The 26,672-nt window shown below is 43.6% G+C and overlaps 2 protein-coding genes across 4 annotated transcripts in view; one reads left to right on the forward strand and one right to left on the reverse strand.

The window, feature by feature from the left end:
- SRP54 (signal recognition particle 54) overlaps nucleotides 1-11,910 on the reverse strand; it is a 56,583-nt gene extending 44,673 nt beyond the window's left edge. Inside the window, exons 1-2 of one of the 3 annotated variants that reach the window (XM_049766588.1) lie at nucleotides 465-479; nucleotides 202-338 (exon numbers count right to left, since the gene is read on the reverse strand). The gene's annotated coding sequence lies outside the window, so the exon portion shown is untranslated. Of the gene's footprint in view, nucleotides 1-201; nucleotides 339-464; nucleotides 480-11,527 lie in introns of those variants that run through there. The other 2 variants (XM_049766587.1, XM_049766594.1) reach the window with 2 other exon arrangements.
- An 802-nt stretch (nucleotides 11,911-12,712) lies between these two features.
- The window catches only part of LOC126001696 (uncharacterized), a 47,069-nt gene continuing 33,109 nt past the window's right edge, over nucleotides 12,713-26,672 (forward strand). The window contains exon 1 of the mRNA XM_049768954.1: nucleotides 12,713-12,809. Within this exon, the coding sequence (XP_049624911.1) occupies nucleotides 12,713-12,809 (97 nt within the window). The remainder of the gene's footprint in view (nucleotides 12,810-26,672) is intronic.

Consider the following 26,672-nt stretch of genomic DNA (forward strand, 5'->3'; position numbering starts at 1 on the left):
CTTAAAAGCAAAGGTGCATTATTTCTTCTCATAACTGTAAGATCCAGAGAGAACTTATAAGTATCACTGTCAATCAGGATACACAGGACTGATCTTGGACAAATCACACATAGTCCTAACAACTAAAACTTTTGAGGTGATAAAAACAGGCTCAAGTTTGGAGTGCACTAAGGTGAACACAGAGCCAAGCATCATACTTACCTGCTTTAGTGTGAAGTACTGGAAAGAGTATGGGCTTTGGACTCTGACAGATTTGGATTCAAATCCCAGCTCTGTTACATACTGGCTGTGTTACTTTGGGCAAGTTATTTAATCTCTCTGAGCCTCACTTTCCTCACCTGCAAAACGGAGATAATACATTATCAAGGAAATTACCCTGGAGGGCTGTTGTGAAGGTTAAATAAGACAACAGTTTAAAACTGTCCATAAGTACTTAACATATTAACTGTCTCCTTCCTTCTTACATGATACCAACTGGGTCTCCCTGGGTTATGTGAAATGTGAATAAAGGGGAAATGTAGGGCTGGAGTGATATCACAGTGGTAGAGCATCTGCCTTGCATGCAAAGAACTCAGGAAAGACCAGGGTCAGATCCCTGGCATCCCTATGGTCCCCCGAGCCTGCCAGGAGCAATTCTGAGCACAGAGCTAGGAGTAACGGAAATGATGCCAGGTGTGACCCAAAAACCAAAATAAACAAACAAAAAAAAAACCATAGAAATTTACTAAAGTACCATCAGCCGGGAAGGTGGCGCTAGAGGTAAGGTGTCTGCCTTACAAGCGCTAGCCATGGAACGGACCGCGGTTCGATCCCCCGGCGTCCCATATGGTCTCCCCAAGCCAGGGGCGATTTCTGAGCACATAGCCAGGAGTAACCCCTGAGCGTCAAACGGGTGTGGCCCAAAAACCAAAAAAAAAAAAAAATCTTTGTTTGGGGCCGGGTAGGTGGCGCTGGAGGTAAGGTGTCTGCCTTGCAAGCGCTAGCCAAGGAAGGACCGCGGTTCGATCCCCCGGCGTCCCATATGGTCCCCCCCAAGCCAGGGGCGATTTCTGAGCACATAGCCAGGAGTAACCCCTGAGCGTCAAACGGGTGTGGCCCAAAAACCAAAAAAAAAAAAAAAAGAAATTTACTAAAGTACCATCAGTATCACCATTGATGCCATTAACTTTTATCATTCATTATAAATATTTGACAACTATTCAACATAAATTGGAATGTCCAAACAGCCACTTACATATAAACTGCTATAAATGTCCCTAAATCAGAATTTTTTTCTGATCAAAGGCTATAACAAATTCTAAGACTTCAATTACAACAAAATCCCTATTAAGAAAAGTTTCAGGGCCGGGCGGTGGCGCTAAAGGTAAGGTGCCTGCCTTGCCTGCGCTAGCCTTGGATGGACCGCGGTTCGATCCCCCGTGTCCCATATGGTCCCCCCAAGCCAGGAGCAACTTCTGAGCACATAGCCAGGAGTAACCCCTGAGCATTACCGGGTGTGGCCCAAAAAAATCAAAAAAAAAGAAGAAAAAAAAAAAGTTTCAGCGGCTGGAGAGGTGGCGCAAGCGGTAAGGCGTCTGCCTTGCTCGTGCTAGCCTAGGATGGACCATGGTTCGATCCCCGGTGTCCCATATGGTCCCCCAAGCCAGGAGTAATTTCTGAGTGCACAGCCAGGAGTAACCTCTGAGTGTCATGGGTGTGTCCCAAAAACAAAACAAAACAAAATAAAACCCAAAAACAAAAAAAAGTTTTCAAAACTTCATATCTCCTCACAACTCATGTTATCAGTGGCTAACTTACTAATATTAGAGTAAAAGACTATACTAACAATTATATTATTTATTATATCATAACTTATTAAATTATATAAACCATATACAATTTATAAAATATTTCTAGTTTATAATATATTTACAAATACTTGTTAAATATATATGATATAATTTATATTTGGCCATATAAATTATATAAAATATAAATAGATTATAATAATCAGATTATGATAATTATTATAAATAGTATTTTTTGTTTTATTTTATTATTTTAATAATATTTTTATTTAAGCACCATGATTACAAACATGTTTGTAGTTAGGTTTCAGTCACATAAAAGAACACCCCCCTTCACCAATGCAACCTTCCCATCACCAATGCACCCTATCCACCTCCTCCCCAACCCTGTGCCTATATTCAAGACAGGTATTCTATTTGTCTCACTCACTAACATTGTCCATGATAGTTGTCAGAATACTTATTTCTCTAACTGAACTCACCACTCTTTGTGGCAAGCTTCATACTGTGGGCCGGTCCTTCCAGTCCGCATCTCTATTGTCTCTGGGTATTATTACAATAATGTCTTTTATTTTTGTTTTGTTTTGTTTTTGGGTCACACCAGGTGATGCTCATGGGTTACTCCTAGCTATGTGCTGAGAAATCGCTCCGAGCTTGGGGGACCATATGGGATGCCAGGGATTGAACCAGTCATCCCTAGGTCAGCCGCATGCAAGGCAAACAACCTACTGCTGAGCCACCGCTCCTGACCCTTCTTTTATTTTTCTGACCTATTTCAATCAGTGTGATAGTTTCTATGTACATCCATGTATAGGAAAATTTCATGAATTCATTTTTTTCCTGAAGACTGCATAGTATTCCATTGTTTATACATACCACAGCTTCTTTAGCTGCTCATCTGTTGTGGGCACCTGGATTGGTTCCAGATTCTGGCTATTATAAATAGTGCTGAAAGAAATATAGGTGTGCAGAAGGTATTTTTGTATTGTTTCAAGGGTATATCCCTAGGTGTGGTATAGCTGGATCATATGGAAGCTCCATTTCCAGGTTTTATTGTTGTTTGTTTGTTTGTTTGTTTTGAGGGGATCACACCTGGCAGCGCTCAGGGGTCACTCCTGGCTCTACGCTCAGAAACAGCCCCTGGCAGGCATGGGGGGGGGGGGGGGACCATATGGGATGCTGGGATTCAAACCACTGTCCTTCTGCATCCAGCGCAAACAAACGCCCTACCTCCATGCTATCTCTCCAATTTCCAGTTTTTTGAGGAATTTCTATATTGCTTTCCATAAAGACTGGACTAAACGGCATTCACACCAGCAGTGAATGAGAGTTCCTTTCTCCTCACATCCCCACCAACACTGATTGTTCTTGTTTTCTGTGATGTGTGCCAGTCTGTGTGGCATGAGATGGTACCTCATTGTTGTTTTGATTTGTATCTCCCTGATAATTAGTGATGTGGAACATTTTTTCATGTGTTTTTTGGCCATTTATATTTCTTCTTTGTGGAATTCTCTGTTTATTCCTACTCCCCATTTTTTGATGGGGTTAGTTTTTTTTTTTTTTCATGTTAAGTTCCATCAGTACCTTGTATATCTTAGATATTAGTCCCTTATCTGAAGGGTATTGGGTGAATAGTTTCTCCCATTCTGTGGGTGGCCTTTGTATCCTAATCAGTATTTCCTTTGAGGTGCAGAAGCTTCTCAGTTTAATATAGTCCCATTTGTTTACCTGTGCTTCCACTTGTTAGGAGAGTGCATTTTCCTCCTTGAAGATATCTCTAGTCTCAATGTCATGGAGTGTTTTACCTACATGTTGTTCTATATACCTTATGGTTCCGAGTCTAATATCAAGGTCTTTAATCCATTTGGATTTGACCATTGTGCATGGTATTAGATGGAAATCTGAGTTCACTTTTTTGAATGCAGCTGACCAGTTGTCCCAGCACCACTTGTTAAAGAGGCTTTCCTTACTCCATTTTGTATTTCTTGCCCCTTTATCAAAGATTAATTGATTGTATGTCTGGGGAACATTGTCTGAATACTCATGTATATTCCATTGATCTTTAGAAAAAACAATTCTAAAATGTCCTTTCCTATAAACTAGTAAATGGCCCATAATCAATACTTTACTTTCTGACATAATAATAATACTAAATTCTACACAGTATACGTATTTTCTAGGACCATAAGGTTAACGAAGTAGGAAAATATTTATATTTGGTAAAATTATTATACATGCATAATTGTTGTAGTGATTGATCATTATGACTTGAAAGCTGTTTTCCTTCTGAATCCACTTAGTTCTCCAAGAAAATAATTTATCTTTGTTTTATGATTACTAAAGACTATATGTACATTGTAAAAATTCAAATATTATAGATAGTACTAAGGTAGAAAACAAATATCCCCTAATCATATTTCCTCTTGGACCTGATAACAACCAATAGTAACTTGATATACACATTCCTATATATTTTATCCTTTTTTTTGGGGGGGGGGGGTTTTGGGCCACACCCAGTGACACTCATGGGTTACTGCTGGCTATGTGCTCAGAAATCGCTCCTGGCTCAGGGACCATATGGGACACTGGGGGATTATGGTTGTCCTGGATCGACTGCATGCAAGGCAAACACCCTACCACTGTGCTATCGCTCCGGCCCAGATTTTATTCTTTTTACATAAATGTTAAATAAGATTTCACAAGAACTATGGCTGTGGGGAATGAAGAGACATGCCCAATTGAGATGCTAAATATTTTCTGGCATATAAGATGACTTTTTAATCCATAAAACACTTCTTAAAAGTCAGGTGTCGGGCCCGGAGAGATAGCACAGCGGCGTTTGCCTTGCAAGCAGCCAATCCAGGACCTAAGGTGGTTGGTTCGAATCCCGGTGTCCCATATGGTCCCCCGTGCCTGCCAGGAGCTATTTCTGAGCAGACAGCCATGAGTAACCCCTGAGCACTGCTGGGTGTGGCCCAAAAACAAAACAAAAAAACAAAACAAAACAAAAAGTCAGGTGTCAATTTATACACTGGTATACAGCATGATAAAACTTACTCCAGCTGCAGGGATGAGTGATCCGCCCCATCTTACCTCTGCATCCCATCCAGCTGCCAGGCGTCATCACTCAGTCCTCTGCTAGTCCTGATTCATCTTTCAAGGCACACAGAGGAACTGAGTTACAGAGCACTATTTCCTATCCAGCCACAAGATGTCATCACTGGTCTGTGGCTTTTGAGTGCTCAGTCCTCTATTCAGCTTTTTTTGGGGGGAGGGGCCACACTCGTTTGATACTCAGGGGTTACTCCTGGCTAAGCGCTCAGAAATTGCCCCTGGCTTGGGGGGACCATATGGGATACCGGGGGATCGAACCACGGTCCTTCCTTGGCTAGTGCTTGCAAGGCAGACACCTTACCTCTAGCGCCACCTCATCGGCCCCCTCTGTTCAGCTTTTATGGGACACAGAGGAGGCACTCTGTCTACTTCTAACTGTCCTATTAATCACTGCACCCCAACTAGCTGCTCTTGGAGGAGCCCCCTCTCCGTGCTCTCAATGTAGATCACAATTAAAAAATCATTCACTACAAATGACAAATGTAAAATGATTGTTGGCACTCCAAAGTCTAGCTTTTTTAAATTTATACTGTTAACCTTAGAGGTTTTATTCTTTTTCTCTTACACTTTTGTTTGTTTGTTTCTTTGTTTTTGGCTCATACCTGGCAGCACTCAGGGGTTACTCCTGGCTCTGGGCTCAGAAATCAACCCTGGCAGGCACGGGGGACCAAATGGGATGGCGGGATTCGAACCACTGTCCTTCTGGATGTAAGGCAAACACCCTACCTCCATGCTATCTCTCCAACCCCATTCTCTTACGTTTTTTAATTTCCATTTGTTGTGTGTTAAAAGAGAGGTAGTTTTGTATGGCGAATATAGCCCAAACCCTATATTTTAACAGGAAAAGTGGAGGGTCTTATACGGCAGAAAATATGGTAATTATTTTTTAATATGTTAATGCTTGTTTGTTTTGTTTTGTTGTTATAGGTGACACTCAGGGGTTGTTCATGCTCTGTGCTCAGGAATCACCCCTAGCTGTGGTCTAGGTACCACATGATGGGATGCCATGGATCAAACCTGGGTTGACTGTGCAAGGCTAAAGCCCATCACTTTGGTTCCTGACTATAATATTCTTAAAGGCAGAATACAAAACTGTAATGTATGTTATATAATCCATAAAGGATTATAAATAATTAAAATACAATACTAGCCACCATATCTGATGGTAAACTTGAGGCCTCCTCAGAAATCACTTCACAGAACCTAAGATATATAATAAATTAAAAAAAAAATAAGTGTAGTGGAAATGTGGAAAAAACAGAACCCCTCTGCATTGCTAGTGTAAATATAAATTGATACAGTCTTTTGGAAACAGTATGGTAATTCTTCAAAACATGAGACTCAGGAATGACCCAGCAATTCCCTCCAACAGACACCCAAAGTATCTACATTTGGGGCCACTATCCTTTGTACAGCAGGGAAAAAGGTTGACTTGCACACAGCCAACCCAACTTTTATCCCTAGCATCCCATATGGTTCACTAAGCCCACCAGGAATGATTCCTGAGTGAAGACAGAAGTAACACCTGAGTACCACGGGTGTAGCCCCCAAAACAAAAACAAAGTACCTACATTTATACTAATTTGTTTTCATCTCAAAGAGGTGAGGCCCCAAGTTCTAGCTCAGGCAGTTATATCCCTGTTGAGCCCCACACACCACTGTGGAGGCCCCTATTTAAAAGAATATTTAAAACAAACACAACAACATCAAAAAGACATACAGGGGTCAGAGAGATAGCACGGAGGTAAGGCGTTTGCCTTGCATGCATAAGGACGGTGGTTTGAATCCCAGCATCCCATATGGTCCCCTGAGCCTGCCAGGAGTGATTTCTGAGCGTAGAGCCAGGAGTAACCCCTGAGCGCTGCTGGGTGTGACACAAAAACTAAAAAAAAAAAAAAAAAAGACATACTGATACTAATTGGTAGCTTTATCCACAGTAGACAAAAAATAGGGGCTAGAGAGGTATAGTAGGTAAGAAATTTGCCTTGCTCAAAACCAACCTAGGTTCAGTCCCTATAACAACCTATACTCCCCCCAACCCCACCAGGAATGATCCCTAAGCACAAAGCCAGAAGTAACCTGAGCTCCCCAAAACAAACAAACAAAAAGAAATTAAAGGAGAGTTGATCAACAGGTATGTGGTTTTTCTACAAAGTGATAAAAATGTATTCAAATTGATTGTAATAGCTACTTAACTATAAATATATTAAAACCACAAAACTGTACACTTTAAGAAAATCTTGTGCGGGCCCGGAGAGATAGCACGGTGGTGTTTGCCTTGCAAGCAGCTGATCCAGAACCAAAGGTGGTTGGTTCAAATCCCGGTGTCCCATATGGTCCCCTGTGCCTGCCAGGAGCTATTTCTGAGCAGACAGCCAGGAGTAACCCCTGAGCAGACAGCCAGGAGTAACCCCTGAGCACCGCTGGGTGTGGCCCAAAAACAAACAAACAAAGAAAAAGAGTGAGATACTAAGTGCTATAATGGAGAGGCAACTTATATTCAATTATTTTCATTCCTTAAAAAACTTTTCGTGTGCTTTAGGAAATGCCCAGGCATGATAAAAGTTCTAACTCCAAAAAAGTGTGTTAATTTAACAAAGACTTTCTATTAACTTCAGATGATAAATTGTTCATCGAACCACCATTCATTTCCCTGCCTAATATTGCACCAATGATTACAATAAAATATGTCAAGGAATTCTCCCTTGAATAAAAAGAATTATTTTCGGGGCCGGAGAGATAGCATGGAGGTAAGGCGTTTGCCTCTCATGCAGGAGGTCATCGGTTCGAATCCCGGCGTCCCATATATGGTCCTCCCGTGCCTGCCAGGAGCAATTTCTGAGCCTGGAGCCAGGAATAACCCCTGAGCACTGCCGGGTGTGACCCAAAAACCACAAAAAAAAAAAAAAAAAGAATTATTTTCAGGGTCAGAGTAATAGCACAGCAGTATGGCGTTTGCCTTGCACACGTCTGACCAAGGATAGACCTGTATTCGATCCCCAGCGTCCCATATAGATTCCCCAAGTCAGGAGCAATTTCTGAGCGCCTAGCCAGGAGTAACCCGAGCATCACCCTGTGTGGCCCAAAAAAAAAAAAAAAAAATTCTTTTCAGGCCCGGAGAGATAGCACAGCAGCGTTTGCCTTGGAAGCAGCCGATCTAGGACCAAAGGTGGTTGGTTCCAATCCCGGTGTCCTATATGGTCCCCCGTGCCTGCCAGGAGCTATTTCTGAGCAGACAGCCAGGAGTAACCCCTGAGCACTGTCGGGTGTGGCCCAAAATCCAAAAAAAAATTTTTTTCAAATTTTAAAAACTGGGCTGAGAGACTGGAGAGAGAGCACAGCGGTAGGGCATTTGCCTTGAATGCAGCCAACTCGGGAGGGACTTGGTTCGATTCCCGGCATCCCATATGGTCAAGAGTGATTTCTGAATGCAGAGCCAGGAGTAACCTCTGTGTACCTCGAGTGTGGCTAAAAAAAAAAAATCAAATTTTAAAAACACATTTTTTTTTGTTTGGGGCACACCCAGCAGCACTCAGAGGTTTTTCCTTGCTCGGTGCTCAAAAATCACTCCTGGCAGGCTCGGGGAGCCATGTGGGATACCAGGAATAGAATCCGGGTTTGTGGGTCTGCTCCGGTTGGCAGCATGCAAGGCAAACGCCCTCCCGCTGTGCTATCTACTCAGGCTCTCATGTTATTTCTTGGAAGGAGAATTGGGGACCAAATTCAGTGGTACTCAGGACATTACCTCTAGCTCTGTGCTCAAGGAAAGGGCTAACCCATAAATGAGAACCCACCTGACCTACAGACTAAATACTGTACAGAAGAAACAAATACAGTTAAATTTCTAGCAATGTCATTACTCAAAGAATGGAAGCTAAAATAAGAAAGATGGTTTGAAAGTTAATGAATAAAAAAAAAAAAGTTCAAAGAACTTTAAAAATTATTTCTACAAAAACAAACAAAAAAATTGGGTTGGAGTGGTAACACAAGCCTTGCGCGCACTAGCCTAGGCCTGACTGTGGTTAGATTCTCCCAACATCCCATGTGGTCCCCAAGCCAGGAGCGATTACTGAGCGCACAGCCAGGAGTAACCCCTGAGCATCAACGGCTGTGGCCCAAAACAAACAAAATAATTATTTGTAAAGTTCTACTAAAATTAGATATTTGGGCCCGGAGAGATAGCACAGCGGCATTCGCCTTGCAAGCAGCCGATCCAGGACCAAAGGTGGTTGGTTCGAATCCCGGTGTCCCATATGGTCCCCCATGCCTGCCAGGAGCTATTTCTGAGCAGACAGCCAGGAGTAACCCTGAGCACCGCTGGGTGTGGCCCAAAAACAAAACAAAAGTTAAATAGATATTGAATACTCAGGTGCCCATTTTATTCTTCTCTTTTTTTTTTTTTTTTTTTTTTTTTGGTTTTTGGGTCATACCAGGCAGCACTCAGGGGTTACTCCTGGCTCTACGCTCAGAAATTGCTCCTGGCAGGCTTGGAGGACCATAGGGGATGCCTGGATTCGAACCACCGTCCTTCTGCATGCAAGGCAAACGCAGATACAAACTCCATGCTATCTCTCCAACCCCTCATTTTATCCTTTTAAAACTGAACAGGCACCACAACTAGAAAATATAAAAGTCAATAATCAAAAACAGAGTAGTAACCATTGTTTTTACACTTTTGTATACTATGGGAAAGCGAGAAAAGAAGTGGATAACAAATTTGGCTTTAAACCTACTGAATTTCAGACACTAAAAAAATGCAAACAAAGGGGCCGGAGTGATAACATATCGGTAGGGCATTTGCCTTGCAAGCGGTCAACCTGGGGATGGACCCGGGTTTGATCCCAGGCATCCCATATGGTCACCCAAGCCTGCCAGGAGCAATTTCTAAGCACAGAGCCAGGAGTAACACCTGAACTTCGCCAGGTGTGACCCAAAAACAAAACAAACAACAACAGAAGAGCAAGAACTCCTAAGACACATAATACAGAAAAAGATAGAAAAGTGGTTGGCATTTAAAAAAAAATGCCCTGCGGGCCAGAGAGATAGCATAGCGGTAAGTCGTTTGCATCAGACGCAGAAGGACTGTACGGTCCCTCGCACCTGCCAGGAGCGATTTCTGAGCGTAGAGCCAGGAGTAACCCCTGAGCGCTGCTGAGTGTGACCCAAAAACCAAAAACCAAAAAAAAAAAAAAAAAAAAAAAAAATGCCCTGGAAGTCGTGAGTGATGATGAGAACTCACAAGGAAAACCGAAAACCGAACCAATAAAAGACTCTCACACTGAGAGCAATGTCAAAGGATCTAAAGTAAAAGAAGTCTCAAGTAAGATCAAGAATAATCAAAATGACTAACGCCTTTAGTCATATGTCCCAAAGGCATATAATCTTAAAAAAAATAAAACCAAAAAAATAAAGCTCTTTTATTTAATGCTTATCTTACCAGTGTGCAAGTGGCTGGTGAAGAATTTCTCAACAAAGTTAGAGAAGTAATTTGTTTTGAAGAGATGGCCTAAAGATAATTAACACTTCATATTATTTCCAATAACACTAGTTTTTTATTTGAGGGCCACAACAAGCCAGGTTCAGAATGTCTATCTGGCTTTGCGCTCAGGAATCATTCCTGGTTAGGCTCCCAGGACCACACAGGGGTCATATTGGATCAAGCCCAAGTGGGAAAGCACACTACCCACTGGCATATGCTCTTGCACCAGATAACGTTAGTTGATCATTTAAAAAAAATAAATCAAGAAAATGAGGTTACCAGAACTATTTCCCCTTCAGCACCACCACTGCTCGATTTCAGGTACTATATCAAACGTGTTAATCTTTCACGTGAATTCAGAAACATATTAGATAGAAAAGGAAACGGAGGCTGGACTGGAAATGCAACTTGCTCAGGGTCACATAACTGCTAAGGGCACACTCAGCTTTGTGTTTCCAAAGTTCGCAGGACTCTGTGCCTTTGTTTCTCATTCCGAGGCCTGATATAATATATATTATGAGCATCTCTCTTGCTCAAGTTAACACTCAGAGGCAGAGTTTTTGTCGTTCATTTCTGTACTCCTACAGTTAAGGATGAGACTATGCATTGCTGATTTAAGCTTAAAAAGGGGCTCGGTAAGAATAGCATCGAGAGAAAGGAAACAGGTGTTTCTGAAACGGTGAAGAGTGTCACTTGCGAAAGAAAGAGCCATCAGAGTAACTCAGGTCTCCAGGGGCACGGCTCTCTGACCACGAGTCCTTTTCCATTTACTGAACAATCCCCTGGAAGCAGGAGGACTTTGTGGGACGCACAACAAATGGGGAATCAAAAAAATCTGCTACATGTCAGAATGTTTTCGGTGTAAGCGATTGCCCCTAAATCATCAGGACCAGCAAAGCAAGAGTCAGGCCTACATCTGTCCTGGGCTTAGGCAAACCTGAAGGCAACTTTCCAAGGGTCACAGCGCACTTTGAAAAGGCAAAACAAAAGAACTTCGGGACGGGGCGACAAGCGATTTTTAAAAAGGGGCAGAGCACCTCCTTTTGTGACGATTAGATTAGACGATCCTCCTCAGTCATCTCCAGCTCCCTGAGCAGGGCTGGAAGCTGCCAGTTTGCGGTCCCAGGCGGGAAAAGGCGAGGCTTACCTCCCGCAAAGGCACCGCAGCCGCCGTGGCCCAAAGGGGCCGGGATTTCCTTCGCTGAGTCCCACAGCGCGGGCGGACACCAGGGGAGCGGAAATCGGACACGGCCGGGCGGCGACTCCAAAGCCCGACTTCCAGAAGTGCGGACAGAAACGCGGGTCCGGCGCCCAGCTCCGCGTCGCCAACTCCCACCAGCTGGCAGCCCGACGACAGCGCCGAACCTTCCGCCCAATGGGGAAACGTCACCACTCAGGGTCGCCGGCCTGGCTGCCAGGACAACTTCCGCTTCCGGGGCACCGCCGGGCTCTCGCTTTCGGCGAACGCGGGATTTCTTTGAGGCGTTGATTGGCTGCCTTTAGACTTGGGGCATGCTCAGAATCTGAGTTAGCAAAATGGGTGGTTAAATGAGAAGACTCTAGATATCAGAGAAGCAGCCCACCCTCGGGGAGCCACCTTAAAAAAAAAAAGCGACTAAACTGAGGCCGGCTGGCTCAGCGGCGACGGCGTGGGTGGGTGGGTGGGTGTGATGGAGAGTCTGTCCGGATTCGCTGGCGCACGTTAGAACTCCAGAAGGAGCGTGAAGGGGCGTGACCACGCCTTGCGTAGTGGGGAAAGAGGCGGAACTCTGGCTTACGTACTGTGAGGGGGCGGAACTACTGTTTCGTGGCGTGGTGGGAGGGGTGGGGCTACGACTTTCGTATATGAGGGGAGGGGCGGGGCTCCGGCTTGCGTAGCGCAAGGGGAGGGGCGTGGCTACGACTTGCGTGGCGTGCGGAGAGGGGCGGGGCTCTGGCTTCGTATGGGAGGGGAGGGGCGTGGCTCCGGCTTACGTAGCGTGAGGGGGCGGGACTCCGGCTTGCGTTGTATGACGGGTAAAGCGGGACTCCGGCTTGCGTAGTGTGAGAGGCGGGGCGGGGCTCCAGATTACGTAATGTGAGGGAGGGGCGGGGCTCCAGATCGCGTCGTGTGGTGGAGAGGGGCGGGACTCCAGATCGCGTCGTGTGGTGGGGAGGGGCGGGGCTCCAGCTTCCGTAGTACGAGGGGAGGGGCGGGGCTCCAGATCGCTAGTGTGGTGAGGAGAGCCGGGGCTCCAGCTTGCGTAGCGCGAGGGGGCGGGGCTATTGCCGCGCCGGATCTCTACTGCGCGTGTGCGCCGGGTTCCTCCCCCTTCCCTTGGACTTTACGGCCATGGAATTCCTCGAGGCTAAGAAGGCCGTCCTCCGGCTGATTCACTCGACTGCTCCGGCCCACCTCCCCGCGTTGCTCCAATGGATGCGCACTAGCAGTAAGCGAGCGGCTCCGCCGAGGCCGGCGGTCGGGGCGTGATGCGCTCGGGGCTCTTGAGGGGGCTGAGGTACAAAACGGAAAGCCTTCCCTGGGTGGCCGCCAGGGCCCGCTGTCTGCCCGCGGCGGTTGGAACGGGTCCCTTGGCCCTAGAGCCGTGAGTCCCGCTCGGGGGAGGAGGCGGCGGGCGGGCGGGCGCGGGCGCAGCTGTTGCGGAGGCTCGCGGTCGCCGGGACTCGGCCGAACAGCCGCTGCCACTTTCTGCCCTGTCGCCGCTGAGGGCGGCTGGCGGGCTGGCGGACTGGCTGGGACGTTGACCCGTTGGTTCGCGCTCCTCGCGGGGCTTCTGCGCCCGGAGGAATGACTGTGGGCGACGAAGCGGGAGGCTCGACCCCCTGGCTGCTGTGCTTGTTTCCTGATTTAGCCAAAGGTCTCGCACCCGAGTTTCCGTCCGAGGGGCTGGCGACGGAAGTCCGCGGGGAGGGGGCCCCCTGAGGCGTTACGCGAACCTTGATTTTTCGAGCGGTTCTTAGAGTTGATAATAGTAGCCAGAAGAGCACACGCGCGTTTGAATGGAGGAGATGTGGGTGAAGGAAGAGAGAGAGAAGGAAGGGAGAAAGGAAAAAGGAAAGAAAATCTCTTCGGAGGAAAAGAAGAAAAGAAAAAAGAATCTCTTCGGAGGAAAAGATGAAGAAAAAGAAAGGAAAAGAAAAAAATCTCTTCCAACAAAGTAAAAACCGGCGAAAAGCGCAAGACATGAAGATGCACCGCGGTGCCTCCAGACACTGATTCCCGAGGTTCTTTTCATCCACACTTGTTCGTTGCTGGTGCCCGATTCCATTTGGGAGAAATCTCGCCAGAGTTTTGCTGCCAAACTTGGCAGGGCATCGCCACCCACTGATGATGTGGGGCTGTCCCCTAAACACCCCCATTCGCGGCCTTGTAGCATGAGGTCGAACCCCTGTTGACTCTCCCTTGTTCATTTTCATCCCCCCAACTCGACCCATTGCTTTGTCTTTGCGATGTTTAGAGGCTTTAGCATTATTATTTATTATTACTACTTGTACATTTGAGGAAGACTATTTTCATAAGATATGCCAAATGAAAATCCATTTCAATATCTAATTAATGCGAATAAGTCTGAAAAATAAAGCAAAACAGATAACAGATATGAATACATGTAGAAAAGATTCAAAATAGGAATGTACAAAATATTCTAGTCGACTGTCACATCATTTAAACACTATCATCAGTTTTTTCATCATTTCCCAATTGTTTTTAAAACTACCAGTTTCCATTATTTTTTCTTCCAAACTCCTCCAAGATTACTTACTCCGAAAATATTAAGTTTCTACTAAAATGTAACTGCCTGGTTTGGACATGGTTACTTAAATACTCCTTGAAGATTTCAATTTTAGGCAGTCGTTTCCATAATTAAAATCTCCAGTTTTAGGGCCCACGTGTTAAAATATATAGCACACTGTTAAAAAAAAAAAGACCGTTGTTTTCCTCAAGAGCAGGACTAAAACAATAGTATATATAGTCATCACTTCTTTTTCTTTCTTTTTTTCCCTTGGGCCACACCCAGCAGTGTTCAAGATATATTCTATTCTTTTCTTTTCTTTTCTTTTCTTTTCTTTTCTTTTCTTTTTTGGTTTTTGGGTCACATCCGGCAGCGCTCAGGGTCTACTTCTGGTTCTACACTCAGAAATCGCCCCTGGCAGGCACAGGGGACCATATGGGATGCCGGGACTCGGACCACCTTCCTGCATGCAAGGCAAACACCTTACCTCCATGCTGTCTCTCCGGCCCACAAGACATATTCTTGGCTCTACATGGGATTACTCTGGAGGGCTCAGGAAACCATTTTGTTGGAGTTGGTGGCTTTCAGACATTTATCCTCTTGAGTCTTTGCAATACAATATCTATTTTTATGAGATCCAGTTTGTTTTTCCTTATATCTGCTTTTGATTTTAAATTCAACAACTGTGTTTAGCAACAATACTCCGGGATCACATGGTACTGGGAATGAACCCAGGCCCTCATATGTTGTGTGCATGTGTTTTATCAGTTTGGCTGTCACATTTAATCTTTGATCCAAGATAATTTTTGTAGAGATAGTGCAATGTATTTAAGCCCTAGCATCATATAATTCCCCAAGAATACCTAGGAGCAAGCATAGGGCTGGAAGTAGACCTGAGCATGGATGGGTGTGTCCCAAAAGCAAAAATAAGTGAAGTTTAGGTTGAAGTTCATTTTTCTGCCTCTTGATGTCCATTTGTTCCAGCACCATTTTTTGACAAAGTTATATTTGAAAACTAGCCAGGCAGTTTTGTGTGAATCTCTGATTTTTATTGCTTTGTATATGTCTGTCTATTACCACAAAATCCTAATTAGTTATATGGAGATGGTTTGTTTTAAGTTTCTTTGTTTTGTTTTGTTTTGGTTTTGGTTTTTGGGCCACACCTGGCGTAGCTCAAGGGTTACTCCTGGCTGTCTGCTCAGAAATAGCTCCTGGCAGGCTCTGCGGACCATATGGAACACCGGGATTCGAACCAACCACCTTTGGTCCTGGATCGGCTGCTTGCAAGGCAAACACCGCTGTGCTATCTCTCTGGGCCCGTTTTAAGATTTTTGTTCTATACCAGCAATAATCTTGGTTCTGTGCTCATGGATCACGCCTACCAGTGCTTAGGGGACCATATACGTATTGGAGATTGAACCTGGATGAGTCCACAAGCAAGGGAAGCATCTTATTTACTGGTACTATTTCTCCAACCTGCTATTCCTATTTTTTTGTTGTTGTTGTTTGTTCTTGGGTCACACCCGGCAGCGCTCAGGGATTATTCCTGGCTCTATGCTCAGACATGCACCTGGCAGGCTCGAGGAACCATATGGGATGCTGGGATTCGAACCTTCGTCCTTCTGCATGCAAGGCAAACACCCTACCTCCATGCTACCTCTCTGGCCCCTGCTATTCCTACTTTTTTGTTTGTTTGTTTGTTTGGTTTTGGTTTTTGGGTCACACCCAGCTCCTGGCTCAGAAATGGCTCCTGGCAGACTCGGGGGACCATATGGGATGCCGGAATTTGAACCACCGTCCTTCTGTATGCAAGGCAAATGCCTTACCTCCATGCTATCTCTCCAGCCCTTGCTATTCCTATTTTTAAGTGTTATTTAATTTCCAAATGTTTGATGATTTTTTGCTTTTCTGATACTGATTTGTTTTCTATTATCAGCAGAAGTTATTTCATATTATTTCAGTTCTATAAATTTATTGATATTTGTGGGGTTCTGGCCAAAGTAATGACTGATCTTGATGAATATACTTTGTATAGTTTCTTGAACAAATAAGCTTTCTACCTGTGGTTTAAGTAGACTTTTTTTTTTTTTTTTTTTTTGGATTTTGGGTCACACCCGGCAGCGCTCAGGGGTTACTCCTGGTTCCATGCTCAAAAATGACCCCTGGCAGTCTTGGGGGACCATATGGGATGCCAGGATTCGAACCACCGACCTTCTGCATGCAAGGCAAATGCCTTACTTCCATGCCATCTCTCGGACCCCTTAAGTAGACTTTTAAACACATCATTTAGATTATATTGGTTGATGATACTATTTTTTTTGTTTGTTTGTTTTTGGGGGCCACATCCATTTGATGCTCAGGGGTTGTTCCTGGCTAACTGCTCAGAAATTGCCCCTAGCTTGGGGGGACCATATGGGACACTGGAGGATCGAACTGCAGCCCTTCCTTGGCTAGCGCTTGCAAGGCAGACACCTTACCTCTAGCGCCACCTCTCCGGCCCCAGATGATACTATTTTTTATCCTTTTATTAAACATATTAAAAGGAAGCTTAGGGGCTGGCGCAATAGTACAACAGTAGGGCATTTGCTTTGTATGCGGCCTATCCAGGACGGAACTTGGTTCAATCCCAGTGTCCCCCTGGAGCCAGGAGCAATTTCTGAGCACATAGCCAGGAGTAACCCCTGAGAGTCACAGGGTATGGTCCAAAAAGTAAAAGGAAGTTTATATCAAAAAAGACCAAAGCCCATATCATCACCATCCTCAAATTCTTTCTCTGCTACAACTTTTCTTCTTTCTTTAGTAACAGTGGTTGAAGGGCTAGTACCTGCTGCATTTTTTAGGTCTATCAGCCCTTAACAAATATTCCCAATGTTGGATAGCCAGGGCCTTTGCAAACAAACCAAACCAGAGAGGCTCAATGTTTACATGACCTGCTTTAGTGAAAAGATTACTCTTGGGGCCAGAGCAGTAGCATAGTGGCCATCACAGAATGAACCCCAATATAGGACACACCCTAATTTGAATCCCAGCATCTCATATGGTCCCCTGAGCCTGCCAAGAGTGATTTATGAGCACAGAGCCAGGAGTTACTCAAGAGCCCTGCCAGGTGTGACTCAAAAACTAACAAAAAAAGATTAATCTTATCTTTTGTGACCTCATGGCTGAGTATATAGAGGCAAACTCAGATTATCATTAGGACAAGGTGGATATAACCCAAAGGGATGAAAGTGGTTAGATGAAGTAAAAAAGGACCTTTTCCAACAGCAGAAAGCCTTAGCTTACTAAGGCCTGTGGCTCATGTTCAGGGATCACTGCTGGAGGGCTCAGAGGACCATATGGAGTTTGAAGGATTGAACCCAGGTTGACTGCTCACAAAGCAAGCACTCTACGTACTATACTATTGCTTCAGTCCCAGGACTCTGCACTCTAGAAGGAGCTGATAAAAAGGAAGACATATTTCAGTTCTTCTTTCTCTTTGATTATGTTCATAAAAAGTTCTGTCAGTTGGGGGCCGGGTAGGTGGCGCTGGAGGTAAGGTGTCTGCCTTGCAAGCGCTAGCCAAGGAAGGACCGCGGTTCGATCCCCCGGCGTCCCATATGGTCCCCCCAAGCCAGGGGCGATTTCTGAGCACATAGCCAGGAGTAACCTCTGAGCGTCAAACGGGTGTGGCCCAAAAACAAAAAAAAAAAGTTCTGTCAGTTGCTGAGTATTGAAGACCCCAGCGATGGTTGTCAATGTTTGCCTATTTCTACTAATTTGTGTACTTTTTATGTTTTATTGTAATGAAAAAGAACCACACACACCTGACTGCATTGCTTGTCCTATTGACTTCGGACTATTGTGGAGTTACACACCAGGCTGTTCATAGGGAAGACAGACTTACTGGGAAAGTAGGTTATAGTGCCTCCTGTGAATGTGCTCAGTGTATATAGAGAGCCCCAAGGATCAAACCCATGGCCTCAACACTTGCAAGGCAGACACTATTAGCCATCAAGCATCTCCTATGTCCCCAATTACTGCTACTTTCTGTTTTTCTTTTATTAATCTCTGTTTCAGTTTCTGTGGTTAGTAATCCTCTCTATATAATACCTCTCTATATAAAATTTTCTTTGTGACTTTTCTAGTATTACAATAGGAATATGTAATATCACTGTGTACTGGCTACAGCATGTTGCACCTAGTTAAAAACATTTTTTTAAATTAATATCTTTTGCGAGGGTGAGGGGCACACCCAGCAGCCCTCGAGGATTACACAGGAGGACGCAGCCTGGGGGCAGGACTCCGCACTCAGAGATCTCCTCAGAAGCAGCAGAACAAAATCCAATCTTGGCAAAGAACCACAGTATACAAAATAATGATAAGAGGCAAAGAGCCACATTCATTTTGGCCAGGAGATGCACGTGACTCAAGAGCCACGTGTTTGCCACCCCTAGTTTAAGGTTCTTTGATTCTATTATCATTGACTTTGGCTTGGATATTTAGTTCTGTTCTTATTTATTTCCCCGACAGTGTATCCAAGGTCACTTGGCCCCTGAATTCCAGCCTTTTTTTATTCCTTTCTTGGTAGTTTTATAGAAAAAAAGTGGGAATATGTAGTCAAATAAAGTAATCCTTGTCCCAAGGTTCTATGAAAAAGGCAGGAGACCCAAATTAAAAGATAAGAGAGGGACCCGGAGAGATAGCACAGCAGCGTTTGCCTTGTAAGCAGCCGATCCAGGACCAAAGGTGGTTGGTTCGAATCCCGGTGTCCCATATGGTTCCCCGTGCCTGCCAGGAGCTATTTCTGAGCAGACAGCCAGGAGTAACCCCTGAGCACCGCCGGGTGTGGCCCCCCCAAAAAAAAAGATAAGAGAGGGGCCGGAGCCATAGCACAGCGGTAGGACATTTGTCTTGCACATGGCCATTCTAGGACAGACCTTGGTTCTATCCCCTGGTGTCCCATATGGTCCCCTGAGTCAGGAGCGATTTCTGAGTGCAGAGCCAGGAGTAACTCCTGAGCGTCGTAGCGTGTGACCCAAAAAAAAATATTTTTAAACATAAGAAAAAATACAATAATTTTTTGAAAAGATGTATGTGTGGCAGTTTGTGGGTTTTTGTTGTTTATTTGGTTTTGCATAGGTACAGCAAAATATGGAGAAAATAGAAAGGAAAAACTTTGGTCTAAAAACAGGGAGACCTTATCCATGAAGCATCCTGGTAAAAGACCAACTACAGGCTCCAGGCATACTAAGTTGTCTAACACTGAAGTCTTTCTCTGTGGTTCCAGTAAAAGCTCTTCACAATCATGGTTGTTGAATTGGATTTCTGTAGTTAAAAGATCCTGGTTTTTGTACACATCCTATGTTGAAGTCAGGGTGACACAGCATCTTGTGGTTTCTTCTCACCAATAGGTGACAATGCAGTGAATCCTACCCTTAAAGCAGGTTGTTGCTATTACCAAATTGTCTAGACTGAGTGTCACATGAACCCATTCTGGAGCAAGTCTATGCCAGTGCAGCATGAGGGCCTGCCCTGGTAGAAGTCCGATTCTTGATGCTGGTGTAGAAAACCATGCTGTTTCCATAGATGGGATCCAAGGTTCAGGATGAATGGCCAATGTCCAATCTTCTGAAGCCTAAGCCACAAATCTCTATGATAAATGTTCAGGGTGTAAAGCCCTACTGCAATATAAAATTTATGTATTCCTATCATTAGATAAGAACTTGTTTGCACACATAAGATTTCCCCATTCTAATGTACCTATGCAAAAAGGAACAATGCTACATAGTGGTGCATATGGGGGTAAAATAACAAGCTAAACAATCCTGATCATTTGATTTTAACATGAACTTGAAACACTAGAGAAACTTATCTACTAGAATTTCCTACTAAATAAGTCCTACTATGTAAAAAGATAGACAATAAGAGGGGCCAGAGAGATAGCACAACAGTAGGGCATTTGCCTTGCGTGCTGAAAGATGGTGGTTCAAATCCCGGCATCCCATATGGTCCCTTGAGCCTGCCAGGGGGGATTCCTGAGTGTAGAGCCAGGAGTAGCCTTTGAGCATTGCCAGGCGTGACCCAAAAACCAAAAAAAGAAAAAAAAAAAGATAGACAATAAGAGTTATACCTATTAGGGAAATACATTTAAAGAAATATTCAAAGGAGATATACATATCCCCTTTAAGTCTTTTGAAATAGTCTGGGGGGGTCATAAAATCTGGAGCACAGTTTTAGCCTGTGAATCTGAAAAATGGCTCCCAGCAATTACATATCAGGAAATGTTCTTGAGCTGGGGGCTTTTCAGAAATTGAATCTGGTAGTGAGCAACAGTCCACAGAAAGGGAGGTGGGGGTAAAGAGGCCGCCAAGAGCAAATCAGCAGCAGCGGCTGTAGCAGCTTCTCAGGCTGAGGCAAGGTGGGCTAGGAATCTTTTTCACTTTGGTACAGCCAGGAGTAACCCCTGAGCACCGCCGGGTGTGGCCCAAAAACCAAACCAAAACAAAACAAAACAAAAAGATCATGGAGGGGGCCGGGCGGTGGCGCTAAAGGTAAGGTGCCTGCCTTGCCTGCGCTAACCTTGGACGGACCGCGGTTCGATCCCCCGGTGTCCCATATGGTCCCCCAAGCCAGGAGCAACTTCTGAGCACATAGCCAGGAGTAACCCCTGAGCGTTACCGGGTGTGGCCCAAAAAGCCAAAAAAAAAAAAAAGATCATGGAGAGGGGTCGGAGCTGTGGCGCAAGCAGTAGTGCATCTGCCTTGCACACACTAGCCTAGGATGGACCGCAGTTTGATCCCCTGGCATCCCATATGGTTCCCCAAGCCAGGAGCAATTTCTGAGTACATAGCCAAGTGTAACCCGAGTGTCACCAGGTGTGACCAAAAAACAAGGAAAAGATCAATTGTAAACACAATAAAATTAAGACGTTGAAACTTCTTATAGTGAGCATTGTAGTGGGAATCCATGACTTCCAAATGCACTCTGCACCCATTTTTGTGAATAAAAGCATTAGGACATTATTGTATATATATCTCTACAGCGCAGTTGATTGGACACCTGCTCAATCTAAACAGCTGTCTCCATTTTTGATGGGAGAATTTAGTCCATTGACATTTAAGGAAACTATTGAAAGACAGGGCTGTTGTGCCATTTTTTGTGTAGAGTGGTTTTTGATATAGTTAGGGATTTGGTTTGTGTAATTGCTCGTTGAGTAGATCATTTAGGGTTGTGTGGTTAGCGGAAATATTGCAAGTTCTTTTTTGACTGAGAATGTTTTTAATCCTCCCTCCCATGTAAATGAGAGATTTGTTGGGTAGTGGGCTCTACGTTGAAAATTTTTTTCATTCAGTAGTTTGGGTTTTTTGTTTGGGGGACCACACCAGTGACTCTCAGAGGTTACTTCTGGCTAGGCGCTCAGAAATCTCTCCAGGCTTGAGAGACTACATGGGATGTCGAGGGATCAAAACCACGGTCTGTCCTAGGTTAGCGCTTGCAAGCAGATGCCCTACTGCTTGTGCCACCACTCCAGCCCTCCATTCAGTAGTTTGAATAGCTTTCCCCTCTTTTCTTGCCTGGATTGTTTCAGTGGAAGATCTGGTTTAATTCTTTGTTTTCCTTTATACTTGAGATTTTTCTTCTCCTTTACTACTGTAAAGAGTTCATCTCGGGACTGGAGAGATAGTCTGGAGGTAGAGCGTTTGCCTTGCATGCAGAAGGACAGTGGTTCGAATCCCAGCATCCCATATGGTCCGAGCCTTCCAGGAGGGATTTCTGAGCGTAGAACCAGGAGTAGCCCCTGAGTGCTGCCGGGTGTGACCCAAAAACCAAAAAAAAAAAAAAAAAAGAGTTCATCTCTCTCTCTTTGTTTTTTGTCATTTGGATTACTAAATGTCTTAGTGTTATTCTGTTAGGGTCTGTTTTGTTTGGCACTCTTTTTAAGCCTGTGGGATTTAGAGAAACCTCTTTCTCAAAGGTGGGGAAGATCTCTGCTATTATCTCCCTCATACTTGAGCTTCCTCTTTTCTATTTTCTTCCCTCTCTGGTATTCCTATAATTTGGGGATTATTTCTCTTTATTCATTAAGTTCTTTATATTTTTCTTCAGTGTTTTGTCTCTCCCCCTCTTTTTTTTTTCTAACTTCTTTATCACTGCTGGCTTGTAATTTGTCTTCAAGTTTGTCTATGTGATTCTCCACCTGTGTAATTCTACTGTTATGGCTCGCTAACATATTTTTTAGTTCTTGAGTTTCATTTGTAAGGATTCTCTCATCTGAAAGAGTTCTTTGAGTTGGTTGAATTGTTCATCTATATATTTATTTTTATTTATTTATTTATTTTGGTTTTGGGTCACACCCGGCAGTGTTCAGGGATTACTCCTGGCTATCTGCTCAGAAATAGCTCCTGGCAGGCACAGGGGACCATATGGGATGCCGGGATTCGAACCAACCACCTTAGGTCCTGGATCAGCTGCTTGCAAGGCAAACGCTGCTGTGTTATCTCTCTGGCCCCTGTTCATCTATATATTTCTTTTTGGGGGGACAGGTTTGTGCTACATCTGGCGATGCTCAGGGGCCACTCCTGGCTGTGTGCTCAGAAATCACTCCTGGTTTGGGGGACCACACATTGGTCACCGGGGGATCAAACTGTGGTCCATCCTAGGCTAACGCAGACAAGGCAGACACCTTACTGCTCCAGAGCCACAGTTCCAGCCCAATCTATAGATTTCTTAATTTCATAGGCTAGTTACTGCTTGATTTCCATTGCTAAACCATTAAGTTTTGATTTGGGTGGATTTGGTGATTGGCCAGGATTTCTCTCTATGTTCCCCACAGTAGGTATCTTTCTTAGCTTCCCCTTTGATCTTTGCATTTAGGGGTTTGGAATGCTGGAGATCAGTGTTTAAGAAAGTGATCTATTGGGGCTGGAGAGATGGCATGGAGGCAGGGCATTTGCCTTGCATGCAGAAGGATGGTGGTTCAAATCCCTGCATCCCATATGGTCCCCTGAGCCTGCCAGGAGTGAATTCTGAGCAGAGAGCCAGGAGTAACCCCTGAGTGTTGTCGGGTGTGACCCAAAAACCAAAAAAAGAAAAAGAAAACAAAGTGATCTATTGAATTGTTTGTATGAAATGTGACTCGAGGTATATCTTCTTTAGAGGTTATTTTTTTAAACTATCAACGTTGTCTGAGTATGATAAAAATATTGCGTACTAGTTTATTGATTTGTTCAGCTAGTTTTTGAGCCATATGTTTTCTGAGAGAAAGAGGTGCTAGATCCAATTTGCCAGGGACTCTGATACAAATTGAAATGACTTCGGTTTGGGAAAAGGTGACTAATGGGCAGAAGGGGAGTTTCAGTAATGGCACAGAAACCCAGGAGGTAGAGGGAAGGCTGGTGGATAGGATTTGGACTGGAGTTTTCCTGTTCCCAACCAGACACAGGCCTGACTGTCCCCAGGGGACAAAGGATCAGCAATGGTGCTGGGACTCAAAAGGAGGCTGAGAAAAGACCCAAAAAGCATTTGGTGGAACAGATTAAGGCATGAGGATCCCTATTTCCTTCCAGACATAAACCTCACTGGCCCCAAAGGGCAGATGATCAGATGGCATTGGAACCCAGAAGGAGACTGAGGGAAGATCCTTAATATCCTTTTAACTTTCTTTATCCTATTAAAATATAATTTTATATGTTTCCCTAATTATTTAATACTATATCAGATCAATTTTATACATTTTGATTTTACTGTCAAATGTGGTTTGAGAAACTAATGAGAAAGATCATTTATTACAGTTGCTGTCTTTTGCCCGTCTGAAGCCTCATGCCTTTAGAGGTTGATTTGCTAGCAACAATTCTGTTTTCCTATATCTGAGGGTAAATGCTGTCTTTATTTTCGTCCTGAAGGATAGGTAGCTCATCAGATAAAATTTGTATAATGATTCTTTTTTTATTTTTCAAACACTTGAAAAATACAACTGCCTTTTGGCTCCCAGGTTAAAAATAGTTTAAGAATTCATTGTTTTGCATTGGTATTTCCTTATAAGTGATGAATCACTTCTCTCTAGTTCCTTTTAACATTTGTTCTCCATCTTTTGTTTTCAGAACTTAAATTATATCACCATGTGTGGATTTTTTATGGTCTATCCTATTTAGACTTAAGGCAGCTTCTTAAAGGTGTAAGACTATATTTCAACAAACTGGGAGTGGATGTGTTTTATTTTTTCAAATACTTTCACCTATACACCAATGCTAGTTATGCTATAATATGAATTCCTAAGACTCTTCAATTATTTTTTAAGTTTGTTTTTCTCTGGAATTTAAATTTTTTTAATCTCCTTAAATTCACTTTTTTCTGTTATCTCTACTCTTTTTAAAACCATTCAGCAAGTATTAAAGCATTGATTTTTAGATCAGAGAACTATTCAACAGACTGGAATGCATGCAGGAGACTCTGGTTTGATTCCCAAAACCACATGGTTTTCTACCACTTTAGGAAGTAGGCACCTATGAGTTTGGGGAGGAGGGGGGACTGGTGTGATAACCCAGATATTGTGCCACTACTTTACATGCAGAAAGCCCTGGTTTTATCCCTGGAATTACATGGTCCCCCAAGCAAAATAAAGCTTTGATTATTGTATTTTTCAGTTCTGTAATTTCCAGGTTATTTTTCATAAATGATTTGTGGTTATTCTTTTATTTTCACTTGTTATAAGAATTCATAGTTGATTTTACATTTTTTCACTGTGATGAAGTAACTGCATGATAACTTATATTTGAGGTATGCATTAATAGTAGTAGCATTATTATGATGGCTGTTATAAGATCCTTGTATGATAATCTAAAGTCTTATCTACCTGGTTATTAGCATGTAGATTGCCCTTTCTCATACAAATTATTTTTCCTATTCTTGATAAGCAGTCATTTTTTTTTGGATATTACATGGCTTTGAGAGTGGGTATATTTAGTGATGCTCAGTACTTATTCCTGACTTAGAACTATATGTGGTGCTGTGTATTGAACCCATGTTGGCCACTTGCAAGGCAAACATCCTACCTGCTGTTCTATCACTCCTCTGCTTCATTTTATAAGGATGCTGATCCTATTTGAGTCTTCTTAGTAGGCAACCACCTTGTTTAATGATTTAACCTGTCTGGGCCTGATTTGCGAATGAAGCTACAATAATCATTTAGATCTTAGTAACCGTGCAATGCTGTTTAGTTTTGTTCTTCGGCCTCCTGGAGCTCCTTCCTGCTCAGTTTATGCAATTTCCTCTGTAGGTCACTAGATCCTCATGCTACCCTCTTGTCACTGGACTAAAGCTGAACAAATAACACAGGGCCTGGATTGCTCCTGCTACTGAGTCAAAAACTGGGAGACCTGTGGCTCTTCTGCTCTTAGCTAGAATTCCAGGAGATAGCAACCTCACCCAATGCCCTAAGATGAGCCCACTACTGCCAAAGGTGTGAGTAGGGAGTCAGGTTTCTCAGTAGGTCTTTATTGTCCTTACCCTCTACCTGTCACTAATACCTGTCACTAATTAGAGTAGGTTTTTCTTTGTTGGAGGTGGGGTGGAGTAGGTAGGAGAATAGAAGTGCTGAGAGGCCATGTAGGATGCCTGTTAGTGATTCAGGGATGCAGTCTTCCCCAGTACCCAGTCCAGACTGTGTAGGACAGGGGTCTTCAAACTATGGCCTGCGGGCCACATATTGTATTTATTTCCATTTTGTTTCTTCACTTCTAAATAAGATATATGCAGTGTGCATAGAAATTTGTTCATAATTTTTGTTTTTACTATAATCTGGCCCTCCAACAGTCTGAAGGACAGTAAACTGGTCCCCTGTTTAAAAAGCTTGAGGACCCCTGGTGTAGGAGATAACAATTTTTTAAATAAGTATCTTAATAACAAAAACTTATATAAGCATTGAAGTTCCGAGATACTAAATTTGACAAGATTTCTGGGTCTTGAGGCCAGAGAGATAGTATGGAGGTAGGGCATTTGCCTTGCATGCAGAAGGACAGTGGTTCAAATCCTGGCATCCCATATGGTCTCCCAAGCCTGCCAGGAGCAATTTCTGAGCATAGAGCCAGGAGTAAGCCCTGAGCGCTGCCAGATGTGACCTAAAAACAAACAAGCAAACAAAAAAATAGAAAAGTAAGGAAGGTGAAGGAAGATACCATGTTTGAAATAAAAAATCTGGGGCTGGAAAGATAGCAGAGCAGTAGGCCATTTGCCTTGCATGCAGCTGATCCAGGACGGACAATGGTTCGAATCCCGGCATCCCATATGGTCCCTGTGCTTGCCAGGAGCGATTTCTGAGCTCAGAGCCAGGTGTGACCCAAAAACCAAAAAAAAAAAAAAAAAAAAGGAAGAAAGAAAGAAAAGAAAAGAAATCAAAAATCCTCTTGTTTTTTTTTTATAAAACTTTTATAACTTTATTGATTGATTGATTGGTTTTTAATTTTTAAAATTTAAATAACTTCAAAGTTTGAGTCTGGAAACCCAAAAAGCAAAAGAAAAATATGATTATGGATAATACTTAATGTATAACTGCTCTTAATTCTGCACTATACTTCATTTATGGTA

This window comes from Suncus etruscus, chromosome 2, assembly GCF_024139225.1.
Source record: "Suncus etruscus isolate mSunEtr1 chromosome 2, mSunEtr1.pri.cur, whole genome shotgun sequence".
Lineage (NCBI taxonomy): Eukaryota > Metazoa > Chordata > Mammalia > Eulipotyphla > Soricidae > Suncus > Suncus etruscus.